This window comes from Rhinichthys klamathensis, unplaced genomic scaffold (genome assembly GCF_029890125.1).
Source record: "Rhinichthys klamathensis goyatoka isolate OS25496 unplaced genomic scaffold, OSU_Roscu_1.1 h1tg000370l_1, whole genome shotgun sequence".
NCBI classification, from domain to species: domain Eukaryota; kingdom Metazoa; phylum Chordata; class Actinopteri; order Cypriniformes; family Leuciscidae; genus Rhinichthys; species Rhinichthys klamathensis.
In genome coordinates this window covers 111,811-125,710 of record NW_026606878.1, presented here as the reverse complement: position 1 = coordinate 125,710, position 13,900 = coordinate 111,811, and the positions used below count along the sequence as shown (strand labels likewise).

The 13,900-nt window shown below is 38.5% G+C and overlaps 1 protein-coding gene across 1 annotated transcript in view; it reads left to right on the top strand.

Annotated features, from left to right (window-relative positions):
* Nucleotides 1-13,900, top strand: part of erc1b (ELKS/RAB6-interacting/CAST family member 1b) — a 198,416-nt gene that overhangs the window by 95,770 nt on the left and 88,746 nt on the right. Inside the window, exon 16 of the mRNA XM_056233411.1 lies at nt 2,960-3,120. Coding sequence (XP_056089386.1) covers nt 2,960-3,120 — 161 coding nt within the window. The remainder of the gene's footprint in view (nt 1-2,959; nt 3,121-13,900) is intronic.

Sequence of the window (13,900 nt, the reverse complement as noted above, 5' to 3'; positions counted from 1 at the left end):
GGCAGGCAGTCTCGATTCCCTCTCACTTTGTTTCTCTCTCTCGAAAATGTTGCTTTTTTTTTTTTTTTGTATCTGTGAAAAATATTACTGCCTTTTGTGTCCACTCAAACTCTTGCCAGTTTTATTCTTTTAAGATGTGACCTGTTCTCTGCGTTTGAGGCAAAAGGAACGCTTGCCTGGTCTGTCTCCACATGAATAATTATTTCCTCTTCTTTATTTTTGAATTTGACATGCATTACATTGTAACATAAGCCATTCCGGTGAGCCCTCACTTACCTGATCCTGTCAAGTGGAATTTGCTGGTGGATTTCACGTGCCCAGGGGATGCACCATCATCCTTGGGTTTTAGTCGCAACCCATTTGTTACTGTTCAGTTTCAACCCTGTGTGAGTTTGGTGTGGTATGAGACGACGAACGAGAGCATAGGAGTGCGAGACTGGAAAGCAGACGGCAGTAAATTTGGCCGAGTGGGTTTTGGTAGCTTGTTCACTAGGCTTGGCTCGGGTGTTGTACATTAGGCAGATGACTTATGATGACGGCTGGATTGAGCGCTCTCACAGACCCTGCAGTACCTCCAGCCACCAGAGGGCAGCACTGCTGAGAGCACATGCTCACACATACACTTCTATTGTGTTTTTTCCCAAAGGGGATTATATTTTCACAGCTGAAATCCTGCTTTTGTGGTGTTTCTGCGTATTGCCCTCAATACTCTGCTGGAAAACAAATCCAATGCTCACAAAACATAGGATAGAATGTATTCATGGCTTTGGGCAGTGTCGGGTGGCAGTGCTATTAAAATGTTTTAATAATCAATGTATTGAAGGAGTAGTTCACCAAAAAGTGAAAATATTGTCGCCATTTACTCACCCTCGTGTCATTCCAAACCTGCATGATTTACTTTCTTTTGTGGAAAACGTAGAATTTTTGACGTTTGATTATTTTTTTTTAAAATAATGAACTGATCGAGGACAGGGACTGGATGCAAAAGCTCCATAACATTATGATAAAAGTGTCCCAAGTGGACTTGTGTGCTATATTCAAGTCTTAAGAATGTATACGACCTGAATTGAAGTAATTCCACAGCCATACCACGCTCTAGCCCAAGACTGAAGCTAAGCAGGGTTGAGCCTGGTCAGTACCTGGATGGAAGAGCTCCTGGGAAAACCTGGTTGCTTCTGGAAGAGGTGTTAGTGAGGCCAGCAGGGGGTGCTCACCCTGTGGTCTGTGTGGGTCCTAATGCCCCAGTATAGTGACGGGGACACTATGCTGTAAAAAGCACCGTCCTTCGGATAAGACGTTAAAACAGAGGTCCTGACTCTCGGTGGTCATTAAAAATCCCATGGCACTTCTTGTAAAAGAGTAAGGGTGTAACCCCGGTGTCCTGGCCAGCTTCCCTCCATTGGCATTTGTCAATCATGAGCTTCTAATAATCCCTATCCACTGAATTGGCTCTATCACTCGCTCTCCTCTCAGTCTCCACCTATAGCTGGTGTGTGGTGAGCGCACTGGATTTGTACTGTGGCTGCCGTTGCATCATACAAGTGGATGCTGCACACTGGTGGTGGTTGAGGAGACACCCCCTGATATATAAATGCCTCATTCATTTATTTATTTATGCATTCATAATTATTCACAGAAAATCTGCTGTGGCACTTCTGACATCTTCATGACTGAAGTAGTGATGTCCAATTTGTGAATGAATCACTCTTTTGAGTCAGTTCTTTACAATGAATTGATTGATCTTGTTGACAAAACTGGTCTGAATTATTTGTTCATGAATCAGACTCATCCGGTTCAAAAGTTTAACTCACTGACTGAAGAACTGAATCTCTCTTTTGTGTCAGATCTTTATAGTGAATTAGTTAATCCTGTTGACAAAACTGATTTGTTCATGAATCGGACTGATCTGGTTCTTGAGTTCAACTCGCTGCCTTCACTGTATTGGTCACAACCGTTAACAGGCCGTTGTGACTTTATTTTCAGTAAATAATGACTTAAATTATTTATTTATTTATTTATTTTGCACAAATCTATTGTGATGACTTCATAGGACTTGGATTATAGTGCCTGAGTCATATCAACTACTTAATTTTGCATCATTTGTGAAGCTCGAAAAGGATTAAACTATTTTTGGATTTGATTCTACGCAGAAGTATCTGTAGTATGGATGGAACAAAAGCTGATGAAACACAGAGCAGGGAAGGATGGATAAACATAGAGAACAGACGAAGGAGACTGCACAGATCGCCGCCCAAGGCCTACGCAGTTTCCTGCGAGAACAGAGATTTCAGAGAGTCCCGGGGTGAACCGCAAGCGGTCGAGGAGGCTGTGAGAACCGCTTTGAGCCAAGTCGCTAAACCTTGCCTTCCATGGAATACATAAACCTGCCACGCCATTTGATTTATCCTCCTCATTCACTCGCTCCTGTTACTCCGAGTTATAAACATCGTGTGGAAATGGAGGGAGAGGAGGAAAGAAAAATCACAGTCAGAAACCGAGAACATCCACCTTTTCAAAACCGAAACGGAGTGAAATAACTCTAGGGATGTGATGTATGACAAACTTCACCATGACGTTATGTAGTTAATTTATCTGGAGTAACACACTCTTACACACTCACACACTGGAATTCTGGTCTTGTGTTCATCATTTTTTCTTATTATATCTCACCCTCTGTCTTTGAATCTATTATATGAATTAACAAAATGTTTTTTCATTGTATTCCCCATGGTTTTAATCTCTTTTTGGACACTCATTTTGTCCATCAATTTTTCTGAGCACAAATCCATTTGTGTCCCTGTGTGCTTCGCTCTTGACCTGCTGTGTGTTCACTCAACATATTTGTTTGCGTTCTGTCTTATCTGACGTTTCTGTGGGATTATGTTTTTTTTCCTTCTGTTTGTGTGTTGTTGTGTTATTGTTCATCAGCACAAACATGTTTATTTGTTTGCATGGACAGATGGAGGAGCTGTTGGCTGCCATGGAAAAGGTGAAGCAAGAGTTGGAGTCCATGAAGGCCAAGCTGTCGTCCACCCAGCAGTCCTTGGCGGAGAAGGAGGCTCACCTGACCACGCTGAGGGCAGAGCGCAGAAAGCACCTGGAGGAGGTGCTGGAAATGAAGTAAGACTCCTGTCCTTCACTCCTTATGGCCTGATACTGCGATTTGTTGCTGTATGGCTCATATGTTCAATTTCAATGTTGCTTGTTTTAATATATAGTTTGATAAATAAGATTTTTTCTCTTTGCTCTTTTGAAATGAGTATGTAGATTTATTGTCATTACCAGCTGTGTCCTATTACAACCTGGCGTGGACATTGTTACTCTGTTTACTTGCAAAGAGGTTAGCCAATCAAAACAGAAGCCATCCACATGTAGATATCTTAAAAGTACAGAACAAATGTATCTTGTTTAAATCTAATAATTTAGGTTCAACAAGATCACTGTTAGAAGGATTTTTGTGATCTAGGTCAGGGGTTTTCAAACTGGACCCCCAAATATGATGAGAGTTATCATATATATCATATCATATCTTATCTGTCATCTTATCATGTATTTTATTTTATTTTTCAGAATGTAATAATGCATATTCTATTCCACAATAATATGCATTGAATGCTTCATACTATTTTTTATAGATAACACGTGAAACGGTATGCATTATTTCATTGTATGCAGTTTACATTCTTCATCCTTTTTTTTTTTTTTTTGCAATGCTGTTTTTTTGTCTTATGATTATTTGTTACACCATTTTCTCTGAACTTTTCCTTGGATCCCCTGTTGCTCCCCTGATCCCAGTTTGAAAATCCTTATTCCAGGTATATAGGAATGATTTTTTCCTAATGCACTAGGTCCATGGAAGGACCGTGTGCTCTTGGGAGGCTGAATGGCTTTTTGAGTGCTTCTTTATTTCAAGCTTTTCCTCGTCAGACACATCTCTCCTAGAGAACACTTCAGCTGAATCCAAGGACCCTCTCACTCTCCCTCTGTTCTCCCTCAGCATTCGCACAACTCTCTCTTGTCTTTTCTCACTATCTCACAGGATTTTTTGCTGCTCCTTTGCTTATCAGTGCCTGTGGCACTTTAGTGTTTTGAGCACTTCCTGACTCTAGATAGGGATAAGAGGAGTACTAGAGGAATATATGAGGTTGAAGGTCTCTATACCATAACTGAATCAGGATTCAATGAAGGTGGTTCTTCAAGGATCCCTGCTAGAAGTCTGAGCTTAGAGGAGGAGTTACAGAAAAGAGGCCCTCGGCCCTCTCACTTTCTAATTGATGTGGCTCCATTCAGATGGGTTTGGGCCCTAAAGATAAGACATTGACTTCTGCCTTATAGGGTCGGAATATATCATTAAATTTGATGCTCACTTCAAGCGTTGAGTTCACTTAAGAGTTATAGGCATACATCTAAGAGGAATGCTGTAAAGATAACATATTTTTAGTTGTGATTATTTAATGTTTGGTAGCACTTTAAAGTTTAACATTAGTTTGTGCATTGACAACAATAGCATTTATTAAGATTAATATTAGTATATCATTGTTCATTGTCAGTTCGTGTTCTTTTTTATAATTTAATGTTAATTTATAACTTAAAATGTTAGAAATAAAAATGAAAAAGTGAAATTAAATATTTTTAAAATTTATTTAGAAGTAAAAATGACAAAAAAGAACTAGAAATGTATGTTTATGTACAGTCGATATTACCATTACGATTAAAAATGCTGTAAAAGTATTGTTCTTGGTTAGTTCCTGATATTTAATGCATATTGATGAAACGTGTCGATGAATTGATGAAAAATTGATGTAAAGTGTTACCAAAAATATTTTTAATTAATTACATGACTTGCCATGAATTGCATGTCCATATTTGCTGAGAAAAGTCCCCAGTTGAAGGTATTTCAGAGTCATTACATTACTGTTACAGATGAATCATTGAATAGACAAAAAGATTTGTTTTCCTTCACAGGTGGTGACATTATTTTTCTGCCTCTTTTAAACATCCTCTACTGTATACTGTCCTCACAGGGCTATTGTTTTATATTTAATATCAAGCGAGTTCAGAATAATGATTGTGGTTGTGGAAAAATGAGTCAGAATGGGATTTTCAAGGACACTCTGTGTTTTCCAGATTGGCGTGGTGATTTGATTGTCAGCCATATTCTCAGAGACACGGATGTGCGTGCACGCTTGAGTTATGCTACCGATGGATTCTGGCAGTAAAAGAAGATAAGGAGAAGGCTGAGAAATGATGGGAGTCTTTATCTAGGTGTAATGTGTTTAAATTAATGCTGTGTACCGATTCCCAAAGAGATCATTTTGCCCCATAATATGAAAGAGAAGGAGGGCCCCATTGCATCCAAATTTGGCTGTTAAAACCAGAAGGTCAGCTCAACTGAGACAGAGAGCGTTGTGTATCTCCACCAGCCTCTCACTAACCACACATTTACAAAAAAAGTCTTGTATTTGAGTGAAAATAAGGCTCTGATATGGATGGAGGAGAGAGAGAGAGAGAGAGAGAGAGAGAGGGGTGGTCTTCGATCTGTTTTGGCGATGAACGTAATGCGGTCGGGGCCGGAGAAAGTAGACTCGTGCTGCTGAAGGGGCCCCGCCGGCTGGCAGCAGACAACCAACTGGACCACTCATTAAAATTTCGAAGGAAAAACACAAAATAGCAGACGCAGAGGTCACAGAGTTTTTATTTATTTATTTCCTCGGGCTGAACTTCCGACCGCACAGTTTAAAGTCAGCAGTGTGGAGACATCGACCCTTTGGGCTGGTTCTCCATCCTCAACATCTAAAAAAAGGCAGAATCACCACTCTTTCAAAGCTCGTTTTTCCCTATGTTTTGCAAAGGACATTTAGTCAAATCTTTCGTCAGTTGTATTTGTATATGTTGTGTTTCTGCCTTCAAAGTTGAATCTAAAGGAATAGTTCTCCCAAAAATGCTAATTGGTATTATTCACGTACCCTCATGTTGTTTCAAACCTTTATGAGATGTTTAGAAGAATGTTCACACTGCTCTTTTTCCACTTAATGAAAGCGAATAGTGGCCAGGGATGAAAAAGAATAATAAAATGACATATATTTCAAGTCATTTGATATGTAAGAAGAAAAGACTGAAATTTGAATATGCAATTTGAATTTGAGGTAATTTGCATATGCGAAAGTGCATTTGAGATTCAACAGTTTCAGTGGAGGGGAAGATTGTCAATGAATAATGGCTGTTGAATAACATTTGCTCTTTCACATACTCAAATTTCCGCATTGCGTTTGGTTACAAGATGCACACCACCAATGGTGTCTGGTTTTGGTATTGACAGAACTTGAATGTCGCATCTTCACGCACCATATTTAAATATGTGCAAGTGCAAATTAGGGAATGTATCCTTATTTGGATAAACTTTACGAAATGTTAATTAATTTACAGCTTATACAACTTTTAGCTCATTAATCATGATGTTAAAGCTATTGTGAACCACCGAGGCAAATGAAGACCACAGTGAGGTCATTATTCAGATAAAACTCACTGAATGTAACCAGTAGTGAGAAAAGGCCATTATGAGGTCATCGCTCAATTAAAATCTAAATGGACTGTCAATGGGGTTCTTTGATAATGCATAGAGGTGGATTCAAGCTGTGTTGGCGCCAAGTTTTATGAACGTAACTGTGATGTACGGAGTGTGGTACTTACATTCTGGCTTGTTTTGTGGAATGAGATGAGGATTTAGAGCGAAGGGTTGAGACGGTAATGAGATCTCCAGCACACCATCCCATCCCCATGTTTCCTCTCCATTTAGCACAGTTTAAATGCCCCCGTACTGCTGGATATGAGATGTGGTGATATCCCAGTGTTCTTTCATTTGATGTGGTTTCCTTCTCTCGTTCACTCTTACTTCCACCAGCTCACGTTCTCAGCTCGGGAAAGTGTGACCGCAAGGCAGACATCAGTCGTCTCCCTTTGAGCAAATGTTTAACTTTCTTTCTGCAGTTGTTTGGGAGTGCTGGACATTTTGGAGCGCCCGCTTGAGAGGTGGATGATGATAGAGGGGTTGATCTTGATCAAGAGGGCCTCCTCAGATGTTCGCTCAAAGGCATTAAGCCACTTGTCCGTATTTTAGGACTTGAAAAGAGCTGTCGCCACCTTTATGGCTTTTACCTTGCGTCTTACTATGAAACACAAGCTCTTGCTTAGTTTTGCAAAGTTCTGGTCCACACAATTAGATCCGCCCACTTAGACAGGAAGAAAACATCTATCCATCTATGTATCTATCTCATTCTGTCTATCATTCTATCATCTTCTCTATCATTCTGTTTGTCATTCCTCAATTTTCAAACTAGACTTTGTAAAGCCGCCATTCCAGTTAAATATTACAATTACATTTCTTTAAAATTCTATTTATTATAATTTTACTTCCTTATAACTGAATTCAGGTTCTTGTTTGATTCCTCAATTCAGATGTAGAAATTGAACTGGAATATAAAAGGTAAATTCTCCCTTTTTAGGGTGGGGTTATCTGAAATAAATTATACTGCAATAACAGACTGCGGAAAAGTTAAATAATGGTTTAAATTTAAATAATGGTATAGTAGTTGTTATTTTTGCACAGACATAGCACAGTAAAACAAGGCAGGAAAACTTGTACTCTTAATCCCGGAAGTTGCAATTTGTCAGCCAATCAGATTAGAGTTTACTAGAGTAAGAATGGGCCTTTCAAGTTTGTGCGGCCCCTGGACTCTTGCAAAACCTGCAATGGTTTGCCGCTTACCCTTGCTGTAGTAGATCGATATCACTTTAAAAAAAAAAAAAAACAGCTCCCCACTCATGTCATGACTGGAGCTGGATGTCCGATGGGAGTCCAATTATAAGGTTTGAGCATAAGTCCAGGTATGTGAGGAGTGTTTGTCCGGAGGTGTTTAAATTGACACGGGGTGATTGCAAGGCTATCGGCTGCCCACAAAGTCTCTATTTGAAGGCAGGGTGAAGCTGCTAATTGCCCCTGTTAGCACTCTGGTTTCTTGGAGCGAAGCAAACGGGCCGGCTCATTACAGGGTCGGATGCTTTAGAAAACAAACCTGCGTGGGTTCAGCATGAAACCCAACCACAAATCAGCCCAAAAATCATCTTCACACAAGTGATTCACAGCTTGTTATGTTGTATGGATTGTTGTTTGGTTCAGTTAGACCGAACAAAGCAAAAATAAGAGATGGGAAAAAACATTGGCACCTTACTGGGCTTGATTGGTATGTAGTATAAAACGGCGATTAGCATCATCAAAAGAGGATTTCAAGGAAGTTCGAGAGACTTCATTTTTTCTGCTGCCCTGTTTTTATTGTTTTAAGATGTCAATCGGGAAGTCCAAATGTTATTTTCCTTTGTAGATTTGTAATCTGTGAATGCTACCATCTTGCAGTGAACGATGCTTTTGTTAAAACAGAAAATGCCAAGTTCACTGGGTGGTATGATTTAGTCGCCATAATGGGTGTAATAACACAGCGGACTTAACTCTCCCAGGCAAGCCGATCTTGGCAGCCTTGATGTAACGTTCTTAGGGGTTGAAGATTCAAAATTTCATCTTTTAATATTATTTCATTATTAAATATTATGTATTTGTATTATTATTCTTTATTAATATTCATAATCAGTTGTATCATCTTATGAAGTTTCAAAAGCATGAGTTTGAATGCATGAGGGGCTATAGATAGCATGGGTCCATGGGATGATCATATGTCAGACAGGGGGAAGCTATATTTTGCTTAGAGGGTGTGTACAATGTAACATGTTCTACTGATGTGAGTGTATCACAGATGTAAACAACAAGGTTAGTTCTTAATATGGAAGTGGATTGTGCCATGCTAAGCATGACGTGTACATATGACATACGTCCTAATTTTAAGAAGCTCAGAGCAACATGTTTTGTTACCTTACAAGGAAGCTGTAAGACTCTTTGTGATGTATAAAAGCTCAATCTTACTGTACCACCACAGAGAAACATAAGGCATGAGGGGGTGAGAGGAAGGAGGAAACTTAGAGATGATGGGGTGAGAAGATAGACAAATGGGGAACAGTTAAATCTAGAATGAGACTTCCTCACCGGTAGCCTTATTGTTATATGCCTGTTTCTCTCTGTCTGACATGACACACATTTAAATAATAAATCTATTGGCAAAAGTAACTGGTGTAGCTTCCGTGATTCAACAATAATGGGGGAAGCATGATTTTCAAGTCTACATTTGGCGTCACGAAGAACAGGATTGCATCTTCAGGCATTTGTCTCAATCATTCAAGGTAAGACTTTCTCTATTCTAAAAATAATTCTAAGTCTGCCTGATGATTTGAGACATTGACTGAGACTGCTTTAAAAGAACTGTGTTATTTAAAGTACCAGGTGTGTTGCCAAAGAATATATGTGTCAGACATAAAAATAAAAATTCAGAAAATGGAATTAAATTAAGTAATTCAATTTAATTTGGCTTATTTGAGTTTCTCCGAATAGTAGACCTCTAAAATATTTGAACAATTCTGGGGTAAAACAGTGGATCTTTTTTAGAAAGAAGACCATATAGAATTAGCTTGTAAGGTGGTTGGAATATGGCGAGATTGCGATAAAGGGCAGATCTCTAAAATATATCCAATACACGAAGAATCGTTTCAGAAGAAGACGAGGATAGTGTGACAAGCAGTGATTTATAGCGGTTTAAAGTGGCGGAATAGATCCTAAAACTTAAATACGCAGAGGATTGAACTCTTAGAAGAAGGGTATCAATGAAAAAAAAAGAGCTAGGATCGCGGGCATTCTGATTTTGACCACAGAGCTGTTCGGGTATTTGAGGAGGATACTGATCTGAGTAAGCTTAGAGAAGGAAGAAAAGGAAAAATTATCTGAGATAAACTAGGAAAAAAGAAAGAAAAAGAAACAGATCTGAGTTAAACTAAAAAAATAAAATAAAAAAAATAAAAAAGACAACTGAGTGAGAAGGGAGAGTGAGAGGGGAGATTGGAGCAGCCCCTTCCTTTGGAATCTATACCCTCCTCTAGACACACACAGACACACAGAGATATAAATAGCCTGTTGCTTCTCTAGTATACATAGAGAGTGGTAAAATGACCGGAAGTAATGAATAGCAAAACATTATCTTCGGGTATTTGAAGAGAAAAACAATCTAAGCTTTTGAATAGAAATGTCTGGTGTTAATGTGGGTTTAAAAGTAATCATTGTTTAATGTTACAAAATTTAAGTTTTGTCTAAAAAGAACAAGAGATAAAAAATAAGATCATAAGATTGAAGTTAAGGAATTACTTTTAGGAAAGATCTATGATAATAGTTGTATAGTTAATTGACAAGTACAAGCTGGTGAAAATTATAGATAATCACTCCAAAAGAATGAGAGTTGGGAAAATATATAAGGAAAATTATAAATATATATAAAGATGTTTATTTGAAAAACATGTAATTTCTGACTAAGTCAGAGTAAAAGTGAGTAGAATGAAATCATAAAGTTATGAAAATGCAGAATTACTCTGAGACATTCTTGACTTTCTCTCAGAGTTCTTTCTCTCATTCAAAGTCAGTTAGAATCTGCTATTTTAGCCTGTGTCATAAGTCAAGAGCTATTTATAGTAAAGAACAGTGTCTCAGTTGGAGATTATAGACACAGAGATTTTAAAATTCAATTGGGAGTAAAATGTTTCTAGAAATGAGAATCTACCTTGAATGATAGAAGTGAACATTTTTTATTTGTTCATCCCATGACCAGTAACTTCTTTGTCTCATCTTTGTCTTCACCATGAACAGGGCTGATGGTTCGGTTATTGATGTAACGGAACATTACACTGAATGAACGGGTGTAATAACTAAATTCACTAAGTATAACTCAGCATTGCTATGTTGATGTTTTAAAGATGTCTAATGGATTTTAGTGATGAAATGCTGTCATTAATTTGTCTCCATGTGTTTACACTATTAGGCATTCCAAATGGCTCTGATGGTTCTTGAATGCACTTTCCTGAGTTCCAGAAAATACCTATTTAAAAAATGTTCTAATGGAAAGGAGTGGTTACAGTGTGCTGAGGTGATTTCTCAAAGACGGGTAAGATTCTCTAATGGCCAACAGAGGACAACCTAAGGCAGAGGGTCACCGCCACTGGCCACCTACCCTGAAGGGAGGTGTTTATGTGAGATGGGTATGGTTGAGCAGATGTTTGTTAGGCCAACAGCATCATTGAGGGTTACAATAGTCTGCCCGTGAAAAATGTGAGCTCTCCATGCCTGATCACCAGAAACCGCATTCCTTGGATGACTTGTATTTCATTGTGACAAGTGTCCTTTACTTGATATAAATATGTCAGAGGACAGCACCCTGAGTAGGGGAGATTATTTACAAAAGAGCTGATGGGAATGAGTTTTCAAAAACTATCTGAGACCATGAGGGAGATTGTCGTTAACTTTATGGAGAACATAAATATTATTAATTAATTTTAGGAATTTGGTGTTAGTTGCTTTATGGACAACATTGTTTTTAAAGTTTTAGATCCTGAGTCTGTAATGGTATAATCGGTGAATTAATATGTCTACCATAGTTTTCATTTTTGCAGATTTAGACATGCTATTAATAATTCCAAGACATGGTGGTGTTTAAAGATGAAGACTTTGTTTTTGCCAAATCAAAAGAAGTCTGGATAACAGAGGATGAATGAATTAATTATATAAATTAAAGATAACTTTAGAAATGTTCCTTTGATAACAAATGGATAGAGCTGAGAATGGAACATACGAAGTGAAATAAGAGATTTTACACATTCTACACAACTTCACAAACAATGAACATCTGCTTACTGATTTTCAACCCCAAGGGATAGGATCCTTTAACATCAACGTTTATTTTAATTTCTTGTTTTGGTTCGGAACTGGAGGATTTAATTAATTAACGAGTTAATTAATTAATGAGTTCAGGCACGGACAGAAGACTTTTTAGTTTTTCTTTTCTTAGATTATTGGGGTTCATTTTAAATGCATACACATAGATATTAAAATACACATAGTATACGGGAACATATCATGGGTTGGGGTTTTGTTCTTTGTTTTGTTTTTTTTCTTTTTCCATTCTTCTGTTCTTTCTGTCTATTTTCTTGGTCTGCTATTTCTTCTCCTCACTATCACTTCTATAGGTTGGCCACCTGGGAATGATGGTGTGGAACTGACGGCCGTAGTTCCAGTGGAGGGAAATGAAGATTCAAAATTTCATCTTTTAATATTATTTCATTATTAAATATTATGTATTTGTATTATTATTCTTTATTAATATTCATAATCAGTTGTATCATCTTATGAAGTTTCAAAAGCATGAGTTTGAATGCATGAGGGGCTATAGATAGCATGGGTCCATGGGATGATCATATGTCAGACAGGGGGAAGCTATATTTTGCTTAGAGGGTGTGTACAATGTAACATGTTCTACTGATGTGAGTGTATCACAGATGTAAACAACAAGGTTAGTTCTTAATATGGAAGTGGATTGTGCCATGCTAAGCATGACGTGTACATATGACATACGTCCTAATTTTAAGAAGCTCAGAGCAACATGTTTTGTTACCTTACAAGGAAGCTGTAAGACTCTTTGTGATGTATAAAAGCTCAATCTTACTGTACCACCACAGAGAAACATAAGGCATGAGGGGGTGAGAGGAAGGAGGAAACTTAGAGATGATGGGGTGAGAAGATAGACAAATGGGGAACAGTTAAATCTAGAATGAGACTTCCTCACCGGTAGCCTTATTGTTATATGCCTGTTTCTCTCTGTCTGACATGACACACATTTAAATAATAAATCTATTGGCAAAAGTAACTGGTGTAGCTTCCGTGATTCAACAATAATGGGGGAAGCATGATTTTCAAGTCTACAGGGGTGCTGGGGCGGATTTGTACACGGTATCTGGGTGGTAAGAGAGAGAGAGAATCTGACATGATCTCTTCTAAGAAGGCTAGAGCAGTCAGGGGCCATGAAGCCCTGGCCCGGAGATCTTAGCGAGCATGTGAATACGGATTATTACAGCATGGAGCCAATGAGGCTGGACGTGTGTGAGAGGCCAAGCGGCCCTGCAGCGATTAGACTTTAAACAGCGTATAATGGCCTCTGCCCTTCCCGTCTCGACCCCGTCGCTCATGTACCCGAGAGCCATAATCCATCGAAATGTCGGGAAAGCGCAAAGACGCACGTAACGTTTCTGTAAATGTCAAGGGTGCTTAAAAATAACAGCGCACTGGCTGTACGGTGAGACAGATCACATCCGACATTGCTCAGCGCTCTGAGGTCTTCTGCTGGATCCTTAATCATTACATCTCATAAAAGGGGCTTAACCCTTTTTGGTAAACCAGCAGTGATAGGACAGTTCTCCTGTTCTACAAGAATGAAAATCGCAACCTCAACACCACTGCAGACTTCATCTTCAGCTAGGCTTGCCTCAGTAGAAACCACAGCTAACCCTTAAAGACTTCGTTTACCCAAAAATTTGAATTCTGTCATGTAATCGCTCTGATGTCATTCTAAACCTGTATGATTTTCTTTTTTATGTGTAAAAAATATGTGCAGAATTGTGCCTGTTGCTCTGATCCATGCAATTACAATAAATAAGGACTTAGGGAGGTTTTAAAGTTTCAAAAAGGCACGAAAGCACCGTAAACATGGTCCATGTGACATCTTGATCTGCCTTCCAAGTCTTCTGAAGTCATACAATAGCTTTGAGAAACAGGAGAAGTTATTTGCTATAAAACATCCTTTCTGCGGCAGCTCTCTAATAGCATTGTCATCAGCATATATACAAATTTGTGTCTGACTATTGTCGTCACCAGACTTTTTTTGTTTCTATTGTAATTTCTTCAGAATTTAAAAGGCCAACAGACTTT